The sequence below is a fragment of the Onychostoma macrolepis genome, chromosome 09 (genome assembly GCF_012432095.1).
Source record: "Onychostoma macrolepis isolate SWU-2019 chromosome 09, ASM1243209v1, whole genome shotgun sequence".
NCBI lineage: Eukaryota > Metazoa > Chordata > Actinopteri > Cypriniformes > Cyprinidae > Onychostoma > Onychostoma macrolepis.
In genome coordinates this window covers 18408452-18428911 of record NC_081163.1, presented here as the reverse complement: position 1 = coordinate 18428911, position 20460 = coordinate 18408452, and the positions used below count along the sequence as shown (strand labels likewise).

The following is a 20460-nucleotide window of genomic DNA, read 5'->3' as shown; positions in this document are numbered from 1 at the left end:
GGACTAATTTACACTTTTGGAAAATTGGTAGCTAATTCAGATGAGTACGTACAATCTCAAAAACATTTTTGTACAATCTGGTTATGGCTTACTGACAGTTTGGTTTAGGAGTGGACCATATGAATCACAACAAACAAATTCATACGAAATTGAAACCTTGTAAAATGGTTACGCTTGCTTGTGAGATCGGGCTGTTAAAGTAATAGTTCACATTTTCAAAAATGAAATTTTGCTGAAAATGCACTCATTTGGAGTGTTAACATCTTGTGAAGCAAAAAGCTGTGTGTTTATAATAAATAAATCTTGGATGGTGTAAGGGTGAGTAAATGTTCAGCAAATTTTCATTTTTGGGTGAACTATTCCTTTAATTTTGAGCCCAGTGTAAAATGTACAGACCTAAGAGGAAGAGCATTGGAGGACAGCCATTTTCCAGGCATTCAGAGATGAGTGAACAATGATTACAATAACTGAAGGGGATCAAATGAAGTGGCTTTTTAATTGCAGGAGAGAGGCTATTACTGACGCGCCTACGCGGAACCAGCTCTGCTTGACCAGCACTACCACATTTCACTGCAAATAAATCTATATAAATAATTAAAACATAAAAAAGCCAAGAAAGACGCTAAAAACAGCAGGGAGATTCACTCACAGTCAGTAGACGTGATGATTACAGAAAAGGGCAAGATGAAATGTGGGGACAACAAGACAGGTAATGGGATCAGAAAACTAAACAAAGAGCAAGGAGGGTAAACAAAATGTTCCTGAAGAGTTTACTCTGGTGTCATCTGCTATACGTGTCAACTCTGACATATGTGGCATTTTCAAAAGTTTACCTTTGTTTATTCTTCAAAGTGTGGTAATGCACAGAAACCCCAAGTCCTCAACGCCTTGCTAAGCTTACATTTTCACCGATTCCTTGTTTATTCTTTCTTTCCTGTAATATAAAACGAGCATCTTGTGATCTTTATTTCCTGATGTTCTGTAAATCTAAAAATGTGGTGTAAAGACTGCAGCAGTACTGTAATGGGGGATGTGCAGTACCATCTGTGCTGTGCTTTTGAAGGTCATTAGCAGGTCCACATGGAATCTGTGCTTACAAAACTCTGCAGATTTCCACAGAATTGGAACATTTGTCTTTTACAAAGTTCTACCGCATGTTTGTTTACTGAAAGGCTTTCAGCTACCGATAAGAGATCTATGCAGAAACTGAAACTGTGAGAGGGAGAGCGAGAGACAAAGAGAGAGAGATTCTGTCTTGTTCAGTTTCAGTCATCACACGTGAAAAAGTTCAATGATGTAAATTACTGCACACATGTAAAATAAAAGACTTGCCTGTTTAGAATTGTTCAAATGTGAGGTTCTGCACGGCATTCAACAAAATAATTCTTTATGACCACATTTGAGTCACAAGGTGCCATGACACTTTTACAACCCATAATGCTACATTAATCATTAGTACTCACCGTGAAAGGTTTGTGGTTTTAAAAGAAATCAGCAGCAACGAAAGTACAAACACATACTGTATAATTTCACACACACTGGTCTCTACTGCTCATGTTTTCAAGCAACAACTAACTTCGCTCTTGAACTCCACAGATGCTGACCTAGATATTAATATCTTTCCATTTCACTTCCCACGTCTTGTTTGTTACCCACAGACACCACATCCTCTTGTTACAACCTTACCTGTGAGTCTGTGACTGCTTTCATTTTTGTGTAGTATATGTAACACATAGATTGTCATTGTGATGATTATTTACTAAAATGAATCATATAAAACAATAATAATAATCATTTTTAAGCAGTTAAAATGCATTTTATAATTGCAAACATTGCTATGCAATTAATGTGATTAATTAACATAGCAACATAGCTAATACCGTATTCATTTTAATCGATTTACAGCTCTGTTATATATGTCTTGTGTAATATATGTCTCAGAATTTTCCAATGTTCTTTCACCCCTCTTGAAGAGTTGAAATAGTGAAGATGAGGGCAGAACGCTTCAGTGTCTGAAGTGTTTAGCTGTGTTGGGTCTAGTGGATGTCAAGAGGCACAGCCAGGAACGCTTTCTCAGGTCGTGTAGTCACAACACAGCCATCAACCCCACTACCACCAGGTAAAGACAAACACAAAAGTGAGCCCCTGCTGGTTTGCCCAGGTGTGGGGCGACACCGCAGCAGGGGGCAGCTCACAACCTTTAAAGCGGGGCTAGATCAGGCAAGCTTTCCTTGAAAGTCATGCTGTCACAACCACTCTGTTTCCTAATGTGAGCTGTTTATGAGAGTTTTAAGGAAAACATCACTTTAAAAAATATGATGGTACAGTGGTTCAATTTACATACAGGAATATATTACCAATTTATGGATTAAACACCATTATATAATATTATTATAATATATGAGTAGATAGATAGATAGTTTCTTATATTTTGAAAAAACTTTTCTCATCAGTAGCAGTGCCAACGTGGAAACATACATAGAGAATCAATTATGCCTCAGCTCTTATAAAACAAATGTCTCCGTGCTTCACTGTTTGTCAGTAGTGGTCAAGATAACAATGAAGTGAAGATGTCCAGTGGAACAGCATGTCTAGTGACAGACGCATTCGTGCTGTGAGGAATTTATCACTATGGCTCCATCAGTCTCTGCCCAGCCAAGCTGCCAGTCTTTGGATGAAACCCCACTTGGCACTGGCCACTAGCTTTTCATTTCAGCCACGGACAAACCAAACCATCAGGGAGTGAAACCTGCAGTTAGTCTCTCTCTGAAAGGGAACTTTGGGTTGACTGGCTGTGATTGTCTTACACAAAGCAGGTAAAAAAAAAAATGGTACAAACATAATCTGTGGACTCTCTACACATACAGAAGAGGATATCTGTAGAAGTTCACTTTGATAACTTTTCTTCGTTTTGGCCTGCAATGTCATCAAACACGGACACATACGTAAATCGTTTAAGTAACAATTTAATGTAATATAATGCTCATATCTTAAAATAACTATCTGCATATTAAAATATAATTTGTCGTACATCAAAACCCCTAATTTAGTAATAAATGTTGTTTCACATTTAATATGAAAGTAAATGTCATTTGGTATAAAAGTCTATTATACAATGTGTGCGTGTGCCATTTTTACCATTGTTCATTGAATTTTTGTGGGACGAGATTCAGTTATTCCAATATGAATCCACATAATCAGAGGCCAAAAGATTTCACCAAGCAGATTTTGCAATGTGTTCAATCCGCGTTGACCAAGAGAAAGCTGCTTGGTTTGAAAGTGACTTTGTGTGAGCTGTGCTTCATACGCTACACTATTGACAATAAACAATGGACTTTTTTCTTAACATGACTGAAGAAGGTGGAGCCAAGAGAACCCCTAAAGGGACATCAAGATGGTACAAAAATGCAAATGTTTTGCAAGTGAGTGCAAAGTTTCTAAAGAGAACGCAAATGTTTCACAATCAAATGCAAAGTTTCTTGGGGAAACGTAATAATTTTACAAGCAAATGGAAAGTTTCTTGGGGACACACAATAGTTTTGCAAGAAAATGCAAATGTTTTGTGAGTGAACGCAATGTTTCTCAAAAGTTTTGAGAGAATGCAGAAGTATTGAAATATATAATTTTTTTTCTCCCTTTTGCAAAGTTTCTTGGGGGAAACACAATAGTTTTGAAAGAAAACGCAAATGTATTTTGAGCGAACACTAAGTTTCTTGAGAGAATGCAAACTTTTTGAATTACTCTTTTTGGTCACACTTTATATTAGGTGGCCTTAACTACTATGTACTTACACCAAAGAATAAGTACAATGTACTTTTTGTGTTCATACTGTATTGCAAAACACTTTTGCTGCTATTGAGGTGGGATACGGGTAAGGTTAGGGACAGGTTTGGTAGTATGGGTAGGTTTAAGGGTGGGTTAAGGGGAGACACAGCAGGCAAAAACACTGTTTTTTCATGCACCTGTCAATTTTGAGATTTTGGGCTTTTTGGTTTTTCATAAAGTGTTTTTTCAGACTAGTAGAACGAAAACATCCAAAAGACACTGTTAAGTGTTTCTTTTATAGCACTTTATCTATTTGTGTCAATAGATTTCAATTACAATACATATTTTTAAAGGCTGTTTTCTCAAAATGAGTTTTTTCTCCTACACTGAGCCATAAATCTCCACTTCAGTAGCACTTACACACCAAACTTTACATTTTTATTCCTGTCTATATCCTGAAGGTTTTACAGAGGATTTGTTCATATATAATTTGCTTGATTATATACAACATTTGAATCCCCCCAAAATTGTCAAAATCTAATGTTTTCTGTCTGTTCTAAGTATTTTCTTAATTATGGAGTGACAAAATGAGATAGCCAAAATTCCCTCTGTAAAAACTTTTGACTGTAATATGTCAAAAAAATTAAACAAGAATTTTGAAAGTGACTTCATCCAGTGTTTAGATTTTTGTACTAGAAATGTATGCAAATTAGTGCATATTTCATTAAATAATGCCTCATTTGCATATTTAAACCTAACATTTTAGAAAACTTGTAATACAAAAAATGTTTGCAATTATCAATGTAATCAATCAACTAGGTAAGTAAGGCGATAACTATTAGTAAAAAAAAAAATTACCCTATTCACCTGCAGTGTCTCGGTGTAAAGGATGGGTCAACAGTGTAATTATAAATTTAATTGCAGAAATTAATTATTGATGTAATTACATATAGGTATTTTAAAAAATATAAGTACAATGTAAAAACATGTATGTACACAATAAGTGCATTGTTTCAAATTATTAATTTAAATGTAAGTACATAGTAGTTAAGGACATCTAATATAAAGTGGGACCGGCTATTTTATATCCTTTAAGCCCTAAACACACTGCACGATTTTCAGCTGTCCCAGACGAAAGATTGGCATCGTGAAACAATCGTGCATCGTGGCATTGCTTCACGATGCCAGTCTTTCGTCTGGGACAGCCAGAAATCGTGCAGTTTCAGGCTTTAGAGGCTCCGTCGGAAGCAGATTTGAAAGTGGAATGAAACTCACATCACACTGCATGCCACCACGGCTCAATGTGCTGAAGCATGTGGCTGAACCACTAGGCCATGACTTGCTATGACACATTATGAGCTCTAACTACAGTAAAAACAGAGAGGATACAGCATGTAATGTGAGAGTATGTTTGAGTGTGAAGTCAAACTGTGGGGCGTGCAGGCTTTTATTTCACCATATGCTGTGACTATTTTCCTACCTTTTCACGAGACGTTTTATCCTCAAGGGGAAAGTCATTTATTCCTCCTCCTGTGTCTGTGGCCCAGAGGCATTTATTCCAACCAAGGAACTGAAAAATAATTAAGAGCTCTTTCTGCTTTTTATGTGTTTGCTGTAAGGCACCAGCTTCTCCATATGCCTTTCAGATTTATTTAAAACAGCTTCACACTGTAGAGCTAGAGACGTAGACAGCAGGACAATGACAAGGTCAGTGATATTTGAAAATGCAAAGAATGAAACTCTGCTTTCAATAGAAAGACCCTGCTGCATTTTAATGCCTTAGGGTTGGAACATTGATATGATTATTTTTGGGTTTGAATTATTTAAATATTCCTAGATGAACATGTACACAGTAAAAAATGTAGTGTCAGTTTAACACTTAAAGTGTCAATTTTAACACTACTAAAGATCATGTATGGTCCCAATCTATTTAGTGTTAAAAGTACACCATTCATAGTGTTGAATTTTTAGTGTTAATATAGCACCTTACAGTGTAGACAAATTACACTCCGAGTGTAATTTGTTACACTTGCAATTGTTACACTTGCAATTGTTGTTCAAATTTTACACTATGGGGTATTTAACACCCCTGGTGTTGTTTTAATCCTTTAAGTGTTAATAATAAAGTATTCTTTTCAGTGCAAAAATAAAAATGCTATTGTATAGTGTTAATGTACAAGATCAGACATAAAATCAAGAGTCTTCAGACAGATGTACAAATTCCAACGTTTATTTAACAAATGGGCAAAATGGCAACTACCAGCATATACCAGCATATAAAGCATATACCAGATGTGTAGGGGTTAATTAGTCAGTCACATTCATTAAGTGTCGCATAGAAACATAAAATAGTTAATAAAACACATAAAATCATCAAAACCTAGACATTAACAAGATTTGAACAAGATTGCAATAAGATACATGTCGACAGTTGTGTAGCATCCATGAATGCTGTTCCTCATTGTCCCATCAGCAAGCAGGTATGACTGTGTGGTCTCTTCTATGCAATCAAGGTGTTCTTCTTGTTAGTGCCTGCAGATAAAAGACAAAAAAAAACAAAAAACAATTAAGGTCAGCTCTCCAATTGATTTTATTTTTTATTAGTCTTTCATATACAACACATCTGGCAATATTTTGAGGCAGACAATAGGTAGTGACAGAAATTTTTGATGTTAAAGTCAGTGTCATCAGACTCCCAGTTTGTAATCTTATAAGAGGAGCTTCCTTCACTTGACACTGCAGAAGTCTGGGCCAATTCTATTGAAAAAGAATAATAAAAATAAAAAACACTTATTTCAGTCATTTAATTTACATTAGGACTGTAAATATGGTAAAATAATTGTGATTACCCCTAATTTTGAGTATGCTGAGAGCTGTCTATAATACAGGTGTCAAATCATAAACTTATTTGTATTTACATCCTTCATTCTAGGGTCAATTAAACGACTGTTAAAGTTAATAGACACAAAACCTTGTGTGCAATATTCACACGGAGGCATTCTTGAAACAATTTAAGTATTTATTTATTCTGATTATTAAATACATTTATATAATTTTAATGAGTAACATGAGTAATAAGGCATCTTAAAATGAACATAGTGTTAGAATAAATTAACATGTTTAGAATTTATCTTACTATTAATTTATTATTTATGATGTGAAAAGAAAATACAGACAGATTCAGACATATCTTTCTCCATTAAAACTTAACTTTGTATACCTGAAAATATTTAGGACATTATTTACCCAAAATAGCATGCCATATGAATTGATAAAGACTTGTTTCAAGCTAAAGTACCTCCATGCTCTGCCCATGGGCACTGAAGGAAATTGAAAGACTGACGGATTTACAGTTTAACGTACTTTTAACTCACTTCCACAATGCTTGTATAAATGTAATTGTCATGAGAAAAACTTGATGGTAGCGCGTTTGTTTCTTGATGCAGATATGACGACATAACATACATGATATTCAGCGCTGAGAACAAGCATCATACAGATTATGCAATTCACACTTAAGCCTAGGGTGAACAAAGTTCCCTGTCAAGTTCGATCTCTCGACACTGCGTATCTTACACTTGGGTTATCCCCCTCCTCCCAAAATACTGAAGCCTTATTGCATCACGCCAGTAAGTCTTATCGGGCAAAGACGCTTGAGTGCTCGAGCTAGGGGCGGAGCCACCCACTATATAGGTCGATGTCCAGCGTCATTGCCTCAGAACCTTTATCCTTCATGAAGCAAGCATCGAAGACTTTTACTCACCCCCGTTAACTCTTCTCGCCATTGACAACGCCCTAAGAGGAAGCCGTTCACTTTTAGTTCCCCTTTGGCGATCCGGCAAGAGGACGAGATGTCACTTAAGGAGTGGTGTGCATGCAGAGGCCCAATTGAACTCCCTGATGCACACGTCGCGTGTGTCTTCTGTCTGGGCCGAGCCCATGCAGAGGCCACACTGGATGGGCCTGACTGTCCTTCCTGTGAGCAAATGACAGTCAAAACCCTCCGGGCCAGGATTTCCATAATCCTAAACTGCGCACCGGCTAATCCATTGCCTCCACTCCCCATCGCCGTCGAGCCGCGGGAGGAAAGGCCGAGGCAGCCACGTGCAGTAGGCCCCTCTGATGAACGCATGTCGACTCAGTTCCTGCATGCTCATCACTCAAGAGAGCCACCTGGTTCCTACACGAGGTCCAGCCACCACCCCTCGGATGATACGCGGGACCTGGTCTCCTTTGGGGCTGCAGAGGATGACGACGACGCTATGTCAACTGCAGCCATTGGTTCAGGTGACTGGTCCGCCTGCCAGGAGTCGGAGGCTTCCCACAGCGAGGTGCATGAGCCCCCGGCGCCGATCGATGAAGAGCTGGTGAAGATCCTGTCCGAGGCTGTACAGGATTTGGGTCTTGATTGGTCGCCCCCTTAGCAACCAGCTAAGAACAGGTTGGACATACGGTATCTGCAGTCGGGCTGCCAGGTTGCCACCCCCCAGAAACCCACTCCCTTTTTCCCTGAGGTCCACGAGGAGGTCTCACGGTCTTGACGCTCCCCCTATTCGGCCCGAGGCTAATCCACGGGATCGCGTATGCTCTCCTCTGTCGACGGAGCCGACCGCTGGGGTTATACTAAGCCGCCGCCCATCGAAGAAAGAGTTGCAGCACACCTTTGTCCATCCGCACGTGGGTGGAAATCTGTGCCATCGCTTCCATCGAAGCCGTGCCATACCACGAGCCACATCGTGGACAAGGCTTATATGGCAGCCAGCCAAGCAGCGTCTATGATCCACACTATGGCCGTTCTCCAGGCTTTCCAAGCCAAAATGCTTCAAACATTAGATGAGGAGGGGCCGGACTCTGCCGCCTTCAAAAAGCTGCGTTTGGCCACTGAGTTGCTGCTCAGAGCCACGAAGAAGACGGCCCAGGGAATCGGCTGCTGTATGGGCAGTCTCGTCACGCTTCAGCAGCATCTTTGGCTAACATTGACTGACATGAGGGAGTTGGAGAAGGCTCAGCTGTTGGACGCGCCCATATCCCGACTTGGCCTGTTTGGTGATGCTGTGGGCTCATTTTCTGAGAAGTTTCTGGAGGCCCAGAAACAGTCTAAGGCTGCCGAAGAGAGATCAGTCCGCTGCACTTCCACCACGTTCCTGATCTTCTTCTTTGCAGCGTTCAAAAAGGCACAAAAGACCGCCGCCTGCTCCTTCCCCGAGAGCGAGCGTGGACCCGGAGCCAACCATGAGACCGAAAGTGAGGCAGTTCCGGTACCCAAAGAAGATGGGACCCCGTCCTTCTGGTGCTGTGCCAGATCCACAGCAGCGTTCCTGACGGGGATGGTCTGAGGGGGAAGCAGCCAGCCGGAGAGACAGACGACGAGCTGCTTCGCAAGAGAGTTCATCTTACTGTGTTTCACCTGCCTGTCCCCTCGCATTTTGCAGGTGACAGAGGGAAATATTTGTTGTCAATAAAGTTTGCTCAAAAAAGAAAAGAGCACAAAACAAACACTGTTCAACAGAAGAGCTCTTTTTCCCCTCACAATTGTTCACAATCGCGAGTTATAAGCAGAGTCCCATTTTTGAACGGCGCTCTGCGGGGCGCAGGCCCCACATGCCCTCTCAGTCTAAGCACGAGTGTTCCCCCAGCTCATGCCGGTGGTCCAGCCAGTGCAGAAGACATCTACGATGCCCCTCGGGTGGTGGGCGGCTCCCCATCATCAGACGACAAGCCGTCCCAGATGCATCATGGGGCGCTTCAACCCCTTTCTCACTATTTGGACGCGTGGCACCCACTTCCATGAGTGTCAGAATGTGTGCTGAGCACGGTTTCAAGCGGGTATACGCTTCAGTTTGCACGCAGACCACCCCGCTTCAACGGCGTGATGATGTCAGATGTGCAGGACAGGGATGCACCGGTTTTGCAAGCAGAAATTCTTTCTCTCCTTGCAAAACAGGCAATAGAAGAGGTTCCCCCAGAGAGTATGGAGTGTGGCCTTTACAGTCGCTACTTCCTAGTCCCCAAAAAGGACGGGGGTCTTCGCCCTATTCTGGATTTGAGACCTCTGGACCGCACACTTGCAAAGCACTCGTTCAAGATAATAACTGTGAAACAGATCCTTGCGCACATTCAGCCCGGGGACTGGTTTATCTCGGTGGACTTCACATTCAAATAGCCCCCAGTCACAGGCGCTTTCTAAGATTCGCGTTCAAGGACAGAGCTTATCAATTCAAAGTTCTCCCGTTCGGCTTGGCGTTTGCCCCGAGGACTTTTACAAAGTGTATCAATGCAGCGCTTTCCCCTCTCAGGCAGAGTGGAGTTTGCATCCTGAATTATCTGGACGACTGGCTTGTTATAGCCCAGTCACGGGATACACTGGAAAGCCACAAATGTCAGCTTCTAGAACATCTGAAGCATCTAGGACCGACAATCAATGTGCAGAAGAGCAAGCTTCACCCCACGCAGGCCATCGCATTCTTGGGAATGGATTTGGACTCGCGATCGATGAGAGCGCGTCTCTCTCAAGAGCGAATGCAGGCTTTGATCAGCGCTGTCACCTCGTTCAAACCAGGGAGAGTGGTGATTCTGAAATGCTTTCAGAGACTGTTAGGACGTATGGCAGCAGCAGCTGTGGTGTGTCAACTCGGGCTTCTGCATAAGAGACCACTTCAGCTATGGCTGAAATCCTGGGTGCCAAGCAACGCGTGGAAGAACGGTCAGTTGCATGTCTTGGTGACTCGCGGATGCATGCATGCAACACGAGGATGTTCGAGCAGGGAGTCTTGATGGGCAGAGTGGTCAGCAGAAAAATTGTCACTACGGAGGCGTCATTGACGGGCTGGGGAGCCCTTTGCGACGGCAGACCCGCTTATGGCACTTGGACGAGTGCGCAAGCGAAGTGGCATATAAACTGCCTAGAGCTGAAGGCAGTATTTTTAGCTTTGCAAGGCTTTCTTCCACTGATAAAGGATCGACACGTTCTGGTTCAGACAAACAACACGATGGTGGTATCCTATAATCAACCATCAGGGAGGTATTCGTTCACGCTCACTTCAGAGACTTGTGGAGCGTTTCCTCCTTTGGGCAGACAGAAATCTTCTGTCGATTCAAGCAGTTCATGTTCCCGGCAGTCAGAACCGCGGCGCAGACATGCTGTCCAGGGGTGGTCCAGTTCACAGGGAATAGAGGCTGCACCCGCGGACCATTCAGCTGATTTGGAGCCTGTTCGGAGAGGCGGAGATCGACTTGTTTGCCTCAGAGGAGAACATGCATTGCCAGCTGTTCTGACGAAAGATGAGGACCCAGATGATGTGAAAGATGATGTGTCTGTCATTCTATCGTTTCTGCAGGTCTGCTTGGACGCTGGACGCACACCATCTACTCTAAAAGTGTATGTGGCAGCTATTTCAGCTTTCCATTAGCCTATCGGTGATCGTTCAGTTGGTAGGCATCATCTGGTGACGAGCTTTTTAACAGGAGCGTGGCAGTTGCGCCCCTTTCGCTCTAATATGGTACCAGTTTGAGATCTGTCCTTAGTGCACTTTCCGAGTCACCCTTTGAGCTTGTTTTCAGAGGAGTTGAAAGTGCTCTCGTTCAAGACAGCACTCTTGCTCGCCTTGGCATGTGGTAAGAGGGTGGGCGACTTACATGCACTGTCTACGAACACTGCATGTATGGAGTTCTGTAAGGATGACTGTATGGTCAGACTGCAGCCTAGATGGGGATATGTGCCTAAAGTGTTTTCTACGTCATTTAGAGCACAGGTCATCACGCTTCAGGCGTTTGCTCCTCAGGATTCGGAGCCAGCGACGCACCCGCTATGCCCAGTCCATGCTCTGCGAGTTTATATAGAGAGGACTAGTCATTGCAGACAGGCAGAAAAGCTATATATGTTTCAGTGGCGGTACCAAGGACTGCCCGTGTCAAAACAGCGGCTGTCACATTGAATTGTGAAAGCGATCGCATTGGCGTATGCTTCTAAGAATGAGTCCGTGGGGAGCACACGCCCACTCCACAAGAAAAATGTCTTCGTCGTGGGCTTGGGCAAAAGGTATGTCAATTCAGGATATTTGTCTGGCAGCAGGATGGTCTTTTGCTAGATTTTACAACCTGGAGATTCTGTCATTCGCACTGCTCGTTCTGTATACATAGTGATGTATCTACAGCTTGGCAGTTGGCTGCCGCCTGCACCTGGTCACGCCCCCTAGATGATCAGGGTGGTTCCGACTAGGTCCGGTAGACCCAAGACATGCCGGTCTGCGGTCGACAACAGCTCGGATATAACTATAATAGATATCTATTATAGTTATATCCGAGCTGTTGTCGACCGCGGTAGGTGAGCTGTTTTTGTATCAAGTGGTAAATGCTGCATGTGTATGTGCAGCGCTGTGGCCAGTCCATGTGTGGTGCTGTGCTTTATTACTGTGCTTAGTCCTGCTCGGCTAGAGCTGGAGGACGTTGTTTCCCTGAGTGTTCTATGAAGCAGTTAACGGGCTCAGCTCTATTGGGTCTGGCTCATTAGACTCCTCTTACCAGATGTGTGGAATACAACACAGCGGGATTGTACACGGTCCCCAAGCGTAAACTACGCAGTGTCAAGAGACCGAACTTCATAGGGAACATCTCCGGTTACATTAGGAGGGAACGAGACACTGTGCGTGCTGCTGTGTTGTAATCCTCAGAGTCTTGTGCCCGTTAGAACAGTCGAAAGATTCTGAGACAATGATGCTGGACATCGACCTATATAGTGGTAGCTCCGCCCCTAGCTCAAGCGCTCGAGCGTCATTGGCTGGTGAGATTTACCGGCGTGATGCAATAAGGCTTCAGTATTTTGGGAGGAGGGGGATAACTCAACCCAACCGAGGTTACGTACGTAACTGGAGACGTTTTTAAACGCCCTCTAATTTCACAGTTTTGCATTAGATTATGCCAATTAAATGACTGGTAAATGTTCCGCATTACACCACCCCCGTCTGCAGCGAGAGGGACACAACACTTCAACACGGTGTTGTGTGTCACAAAATCGAAATTGTTAGCGCGTAAATGTTTAACAGTCCCACTATTTCCATTTCAAAGCACTCACTGCTTTCAAAAACAAATATAAATTTACCATTTGATGAATTATCTCCTCTGAATAGAAAACCGCCCAAATGTGGCTGCTTCAGTTCAGTGCCAGACTCGTTGTAAAACCAGGCCTCGCCGGGTATGAAGGCGAGAGGATCTGTCAATGAACCAAAATGAAAGAAGCTAAAAGTATATATATATATATATATATATATATAACATAAATTGTAAACACATTCCAAAAATGTGGAATGTAAAATCACCTTATTATTATTATTACCTTATTATTTGAAAATATATAAAAATGATTTCTCCTGTGTAATTTTATAAAGATAAAAGCAATCCAACTTACCGTCTCGGTCGCATGAAGATAAAATGTCGTCTTCGCTTTGCGAGGCAGCAGTCCTTGAAGGGCGGAGTCAGATAATTCGGCTGGGTTTTTTCTTTTTTTTACACTTTCAGTGTAAAAGTGAAATTACATAAATATTACACCATGTAACAACACTGAACATGAGTACTGTTTAACACTGTAGATTGTTAATGTAACTCTTTGGGAATTAATAACTTTTAATACTGTAAATATTGCTGATTTTACTGTGTAGTTACATATATTAGAACGCCGCCCCATCACTCACGTGCTCAGACACACACAGCACTAGAGAGATTAAAGTTAATTGGGCATGTGTCACTTTGGCCTGGGTCACTCAGGTAATCTCTAGTCACCTTTAGTCTCTGAGATAGTCAAACTCAACAACCTTAAGCCTCTGCTCTTAAAACAAATCTGTTTAATGCACACGTTAATCGCTACTCTTTCACAGCAGTATGCTGTAACAGTGATCTTTTCATTTAGTAAATGCTGGTCAATTAGTTACGCCTTTGCTTTGAGTTTGCCATTTATATTTTTTTTGTTTATAGCATAACATTAAAGATGCATAGAAGAGAGCCACTGCTGTGAAATGGTCCAGCTGTAAAGAGCCTGTGATCATCTAATGTTTTGTTGTTGTTGTTGTTGTTGTTGTTTGTTTTTGGTGGTGCAGTAAAACTGCAGTACTGCAATAAATTATTTTCTTAATCAGTCTTAATTCCTGAGTCTTTAAAACTAAATTTATTTGAAATTTAAAAGCATATTACAGTATATTACTCTTTTGTTTAAAGAGAATATATAGGAATAGTTTGCACAAAAATGAACATTCTGTCATCATTTACTCACCTTCATGTTGTTCCAAACCGGTATGACTTTCTTGAACATAAAATAAGATATTTTGAAGAATGTTTCAACAGTTTTTTAATACATACAGTGAAAGTCACTGGGGTCTAAAACAACACCCCATTATTTATTTACTTAATAATTAGCATTAATAAACAATAATATTGCTCAATGTTAGTTCATGTAACAGCATTTATTTAGCTTTGTTAACGTTAGTTAGTATAACTGTTCATATTAGCTCAGGTCCATTAAATAATATTAACAGATACAACTTTTATTTTAAATAATGTATTCTACAGGCTGAAATTAACATTAACTCAGATTAATAGATGCTTTAGAGGTATTTTTTAAAGTTAGTTCTAAGAAAAAAAATCTAAGAAACTTTTTTGTGGAAAAACCTAAAAATTAAACTTAAAGAGAATAAACTTAATTCGAGATATGAGCTCTTACAAATTTTGCTTCTCATAATTTGCTTAATTTTTAACAAAAAGTGAAAAGGAAAAACTATATACACAAGCTAAAACTGATGTAAAATTTGGCTCGTGTGTGTAAATAGTACGCCAAATAAAAACGAAAACTCATGGTCTTGATACGCAAAAATGGAATTTGGCGTGTATATGCTACGCGATGGTTAGGATTAGGGTTTTGGGGTAGATGCGTATCATATGTACGCGAAATCTGCGTATCATATGCACGCCAACAAATTTCGTATCATATGCACGCGAAATCTGCGTATCATATGCACGCCAACAAATTTCGTATCATATGCACGCGAAAACTGCGTATTATATGCACGACAAACACGTGCGTATCATATGAAGGCCAAAATTCATTTTTGCGTATCAGTACCACGAGTTTTCATTTTAATCTGGTGTACCATTTATACACATCTTCATGAGACCGGGCTCAAAAATTGACACTTAGTGTGCATTTGTATAAAACCGAAATGATAAATTGCCTCATTCAGTGCAATAAAGTCCAGATGTTCTTCAAAGCAAGTTCATCTTCCTTCTAAGATGCATGCATTTTTAAAGGTTACTGTATAATACAGAGGTGGGGACATAATATATGCTTTCAGAGTCTTACCCTCTGACGCTGTTGTGCACAATGCATTCACCACAGTATCATATGCATGGTTAAATCCACATCACCGTGGATATCTCAAGCATACATCATATGTAGTACAGTCTTTTCCCCCAGAATACATTTCAGGACTGTTTTCAGACATTTGCTATATTATTGCTGAACGCCGGTCAGTAAAATAGCTGTAATTTAGCATTTGAGACTTGATTACAGCTTTCAGAGATAAATGATAGGGCCTCATTAAGGCTGCCATAAAATAATTACATCAAAAAATGAAAGGGAAATGCAAGATGATGCCTTGATTTGCTGTTATGGTGAATGAATAGGGGTATTCTTGCCACGTGTCAAGGCTCAGCATTAATGTGCTTTAAGAGAACAGGATGTAATGTGATTTGCCTGTTCTTTTAGGCTGTGCGCTTAGCCATGAGCAGGAAGAGGTAATATAAGATGTAAGAATGTGGCTTAGTTTTTGAGAGATCATTTTTCCAAGCAGGGGTTATGTTTGCATCAACCACCCAATCTGGCTGATTTCATCTTTGACACAGTAATTCATTGATTTAGCCTGATGTTGGTACAAATACACACACCCAGGTCCATTGTGACTGGGATTTCGCACCTGATTGTAGGTTGTGCATAATTATTGTGCAGCAGTGGCAGACAAAGCACCAAGGGAAATGTTAATTAGTCACACAGAAGAGCCACATGTCCATCTGCCCAAGGACGCCCGTTTCGACGGGGATGACAAGCACTGACAGATGCATTGCCATCTCACATGCTCCCTTTGAAATCTATCAGGATAATCTCCGGCACGTTTAGAACTCTGATTAAAAGTTAATGAACTTACAGGACAAGATATGTTATAGGCATCTGTAGAATTCCAGCAATGCAAAATATTCTTCATGGTCCAGTAGAGAGAATGCATGCTTGCTGTCACTGAGACGCTGTGCTGACAACGTGTCAGTTGAAGTATGTGTTAAGTATCCGCTCGAGCATTGTGCGGTGTGGATGATTGACTTAGCAAAGTGGCTCCTGTGTGTCACAAGGCCGATAAAATGGCACGTGAGGGAATGTCGTTTAAATGGGTTATTGTAATGACCTTCAGTGGGAGCGCACAGCTGCTGTAGATAAATTCCGATTTCCTAGCTCTTAATTACGAAGAGCTGGAGAGAAGATAAACACTTAACAGCCACTCATGGTCAAGTTGACAATCCCTCAAAGGCCACAAAAGAGAAATTCCATTCTAGATTATAAACCACAAGTCCAAAATCATTAGCTGCACAATATGGACCAGCGAGGTTTCCTGGTAATGATGACAATGGCAAGGATTCTTTGTAATTGCTTGAAAACACTTCTTTGGCCTTGAGCAATTAAGAAGTAATTCCTGTCGATCAGCACAGAGCAGATGTGACGAGATGATAGGAAAGATGCTCTGTAGTCTGTACATGCTGTAAATTTCCTTTTCAAAATTGCAAGAAAAATTTCAGCCATGGCCAAAAAATTATATATTATCCTTAATAAAACCCCACATAATAATAATAATAATAATAATGTATTGTTATTATTATTATCATCATTATTATTATAACTATAATTTGTTATTTTGGGGTAAAAAGTACAATATATTATTTTTGACATGGCCTTTTCACAATAATGTAAAACAGATGTGAAAAGTAGATTCACTTTAATATGCAAGTAATAATAATAATAATAAATTAGTTTTAGTAAGCCATTATGCTATTATGCATTATGATTATTGACTGTTTATCTACATATGTATACATTCATCCTATATATCCTATCCAGCTATATCTATCTATCTATCTATCTATCTCGCTATCTGGAACTGCATTGGTTCACTTTTAAAAGGGAAAGAAGAGGTTGTGGAGGTTGGTAGAAAAGAGCGTTCTTCAGCATTCTCTCGGGTTTGAAATATCAGGAGAGGGAGACAAAGTGCGGTGGGCACTGTCATTGATCACATGTCTTTGACCTTCACAGTAGCTTAGTTTGGAGATTTCCAAAGTCACCTCTGGTTGGTGGAAAATTGACATTTCATTGTGAAATATGCTCCAGAGTTCTCTTTTCATACATTCAGTTCCAAATCTTTCAGCTTTTTCATTGCAGACACTGAATGTGGAAACTGAAGGACTTCAACAAAGGTTCAGATCACTGCAGCAATGGAAAAAAAAATGCTTATGGTTAAATAGGGCATCAGGATTATGTGTGAATATTTGTGGATCAGATTACATAGGCTGCATTGGGCCAGGTTGGGAGTTGCTATTATGTTACAATGAGAGCAGAACACAAATCACTAAGAGCAGTCCTCTGTGGAAACCTTGTGATGTAGATTTATGATGGTTTTCATTTCAAAAATGGTCTTGTTAGTAATTATCTTATGCTACTAATGATTTGTTATAGTATGTATACCTGAATTTATGTCTGAATAAAAAATAAAATGTTTTGCATTATATTAGACAATTAGCTGCTACTGATCATGACAACACCACAGTAGTTATTTAAAATGTACAAAAGCATAATAAAATAATTTACTGTATAGCACAGAGGTGTTCAAATTAGTATTACTACTCATGTTAAGATGAGTGCATTAAGTATGAGTGCAGTGCACTTTCATCTCTTTTATATATTCAGAAGTGCCTGTCAAAATGCCTGACCTATAAATGACTGAAAAAAAATTAGTTGGGTTCATACATTGATGAAGCAAAAATAATAATGAATGACATTTTATTTAAAGGCAATTCAATAACAATGCTATTAAGGTGAAACATCCAGCTGTCGTTCTTTTATCAAAAGGCTGACAACAACAATAGCGAATGATTTCTCATTAACCATGCAGGCATTTAATGGTTTTTAGTAAGAATAAAACAATACATCACTCACTACCTCTTTGTCTTTCACAAAACTGTAATGGTTTCTCTCTCATGATTCCTGTTCATGAATTACAAATATTTCTAAGGTAAGTTTATTTCTGAAAATTAATTACTGTATATGCAGATATCTTAAAATCGTGTCTACAAAAAAAAAAACCGTTAAGATAAAAGTTAGGATCGTGATTGTTCAGTAGCACTACAGCACACAGTAAGTATATATATATATATATATATATATATATATATATATATATATATATATATATATATATATATATATATATATTAGCACTATTTGTTTTTGCTTTAAGCATCTGGTTTTGTTTGTACATCAGACTTAGCAACCGGGTTATATGCTTTTCAGCTAAATGTAAACTGTATAACAACTATGAAACAATTCATAACACAGCATAAATGTTCAAAAGCAAAAATAAACAAACAAACAAAAAAATGATTAAAAAAAAAAACTATTTCAACTAATAAATGGTATAAACAGCTACCAATGACCGCTTACCACAACCTGACTTTTATGGATAATACCTTTCTGTTAAAATCCACCAATGAATGCAGTGTGGTTTATTGTGTTCACTTGATTGTGATCGATCTGGGTAAAACCAATATATAAAACCTTTATTAGAGAAAACACACACTTTTGTAATTGGACTAGCCTGGTCTACCCAGTATGTAAGTGCAACATAATTACACAATAATTTGTGGTATGCCTTTTATAAATGATAGGATGTTACATCACAAGTATAATAGTATCCTACACTACTTAACATACAGTGAATATTTCACAGCCGAACACTCTACTTCCACACACAAACCCCTCATATAGAGAGGGCTGGGTTTATGGCCAGCTCTATGGTTGGTTTCAATTATTTACATATGTTGTTCTGATTGGGTAAAACGCTTGTCGATCAATACGGTGCCGCGCTTACGTAAAGAAATGGGCGGGTAAAGGCAGCGGAGGACAGAAAAAACAAAAACAATCCACCCCGGCGTCCATCTTGAATACAGTAAGCCAACGGTGACTGACAGCAACGGAGAGGGAAATCGCGATAAATTGAGTTCCGACCGCTCTAAAAAGTCAACCGACCGCGAACACCGGGACAATTCATATTGAAGGATTACATTTAGTGACGTTATCTGTCAATTCCGTCTCATTTTTGGCGTCATATTCCCGACGGGGCTGATGAAGTTATTTCGGAGGCTGGACGTGCTAAGCTTTATTCAGCCGTCGACATGTCTTAGTTTAAAACGACTATTTGTTTTAACTACCTACCTTAGCAGTTCTGGAGAAGCTTTGAGAGGTCGGGAATTGCAGGTTTGAGTCATTAACACCAGAAGGGAATGTGGATGTAGCGCGTTTGGCCATATTTAAGTCCTTCACTGTCAACTTGAGCTCGCGCGTGCGCTGAATCGTGCGCGTGACCCCATTTATTTCACTTTATCTATGATCTGGTGTACTACATATATTATATTTAAGCATAAAGCGAAGTGAGCGTGATGTGGAAACATCGTTTAGGGATGTTAATTCCATTTTTATCCCCGTAAATGTGCATGCATTTAGTGTACTGCCATAGACTTTCCAGGTGGTTTGGAGGCATTGCTCTGTTTGAAATTGTAGTTCCTTTGCATTAACAACAGTATTTTTATCTATATATTTTATGGCGGGTTCTATGCATAGGTTGTCCAGCTGTTCTGATCAGTGGGGTTGGGAGCTGGCCCATTTACTGAACGAGTTTATTGAACGGGCTCGTTTATTCTGAGCGCGCGGCAGGGCAGCATTGTATAGATACAGTATTCGTGCGCATTGGAATTTCCTCGTTATTGATATGGGTTTTAAAGCAAACTGCATGGACAGTCATAGATCACTTTATTTCTAATAGCTCGTTTGCTTTGAACGAACTATCACCAGTGGACACTTTAATGCCGTTTCTAAATCGCCGAATCTGAGGACTATAAACTGGCATTGGATTTTTGCACTGCCATATATCACTGACTCGGTGACATGGATGCGTTTCACTGACTGCTGATCAGTGGTTCGAGGAGAAACTTGAATGCAAAGACTTCTGGATTTTGTAGGACAAGACAGAAGATTGAAAAATGGGACCTGCAACAAAGCTGGCTTTTGGAGTGTTCCTCATTTCCTGCTCCTCAGGTGGGTGTTAATACGCTTTGACCCCTTTAAATGCAATATGTATATACAGAGTGTATATTTGTATCATGACATGTCTCTTTTTGTGTGTATGTATGTGCCACCGGAGGCTGTTTCTCGTGTTACCCCGCATTGAGATCGAATTCACTGGTTTCTCGTAAATAGCTACATAATACCTTCTGAATATAATCCGAGCATGCACCATACAGGAGCAGTGTTTGCTGGCAGGATTTTGCAGCTTATTTCCTCAGTAACTGGTCTGACGAGTCCCCAACATGAAGACCTGATCAGTGGAGTTGAGAAAACGC

General features: G+C 40.2%; 1 protein-coding gene and 1 long non-coding RNA gene across 3 annotated transcripts in view; one reads left to right on the top strand and one right to left on the bottom strand.

Moving 5' to 3' along the window:
- Positions 1–6014: 6014 nt before the first annotated feature.
- Positions 6015–19397, bottom strand: LOC131546599 (uncharacterized). The gene is made up of 3 exons (XR_009272753.1): positions 19277–19397; positions 12863–17272; positions 6015–6297 (listed from the first exon to the last, which is right to left on the bottom strand). It is a non-coding gene; the product is annotated as an uncharacterized LOC131546599 (long non-coding RNA).
- Positions 18957–20460, top strand: part of acvr2aa (activin A receptor type 2Aa) — a 59912-nt gene continuing 58408 nt past the window's right edge. The window contains exon 1 of one of the 2 annotated variants that reach the window (XM_058786279.1): positions 18957–20155. In XM_058786279.1, the coding sequence (XP_058642262.1) occupies positions 20101–20155 (55 nt within the window). In that variant the 5' untranslated portion in view covers positions 18957–20100. The remainder of the gene's footprint in view (positions 20156–20460) is intronic. The other variant, XM_058786280.1, reaches the window with a different exon arrangement.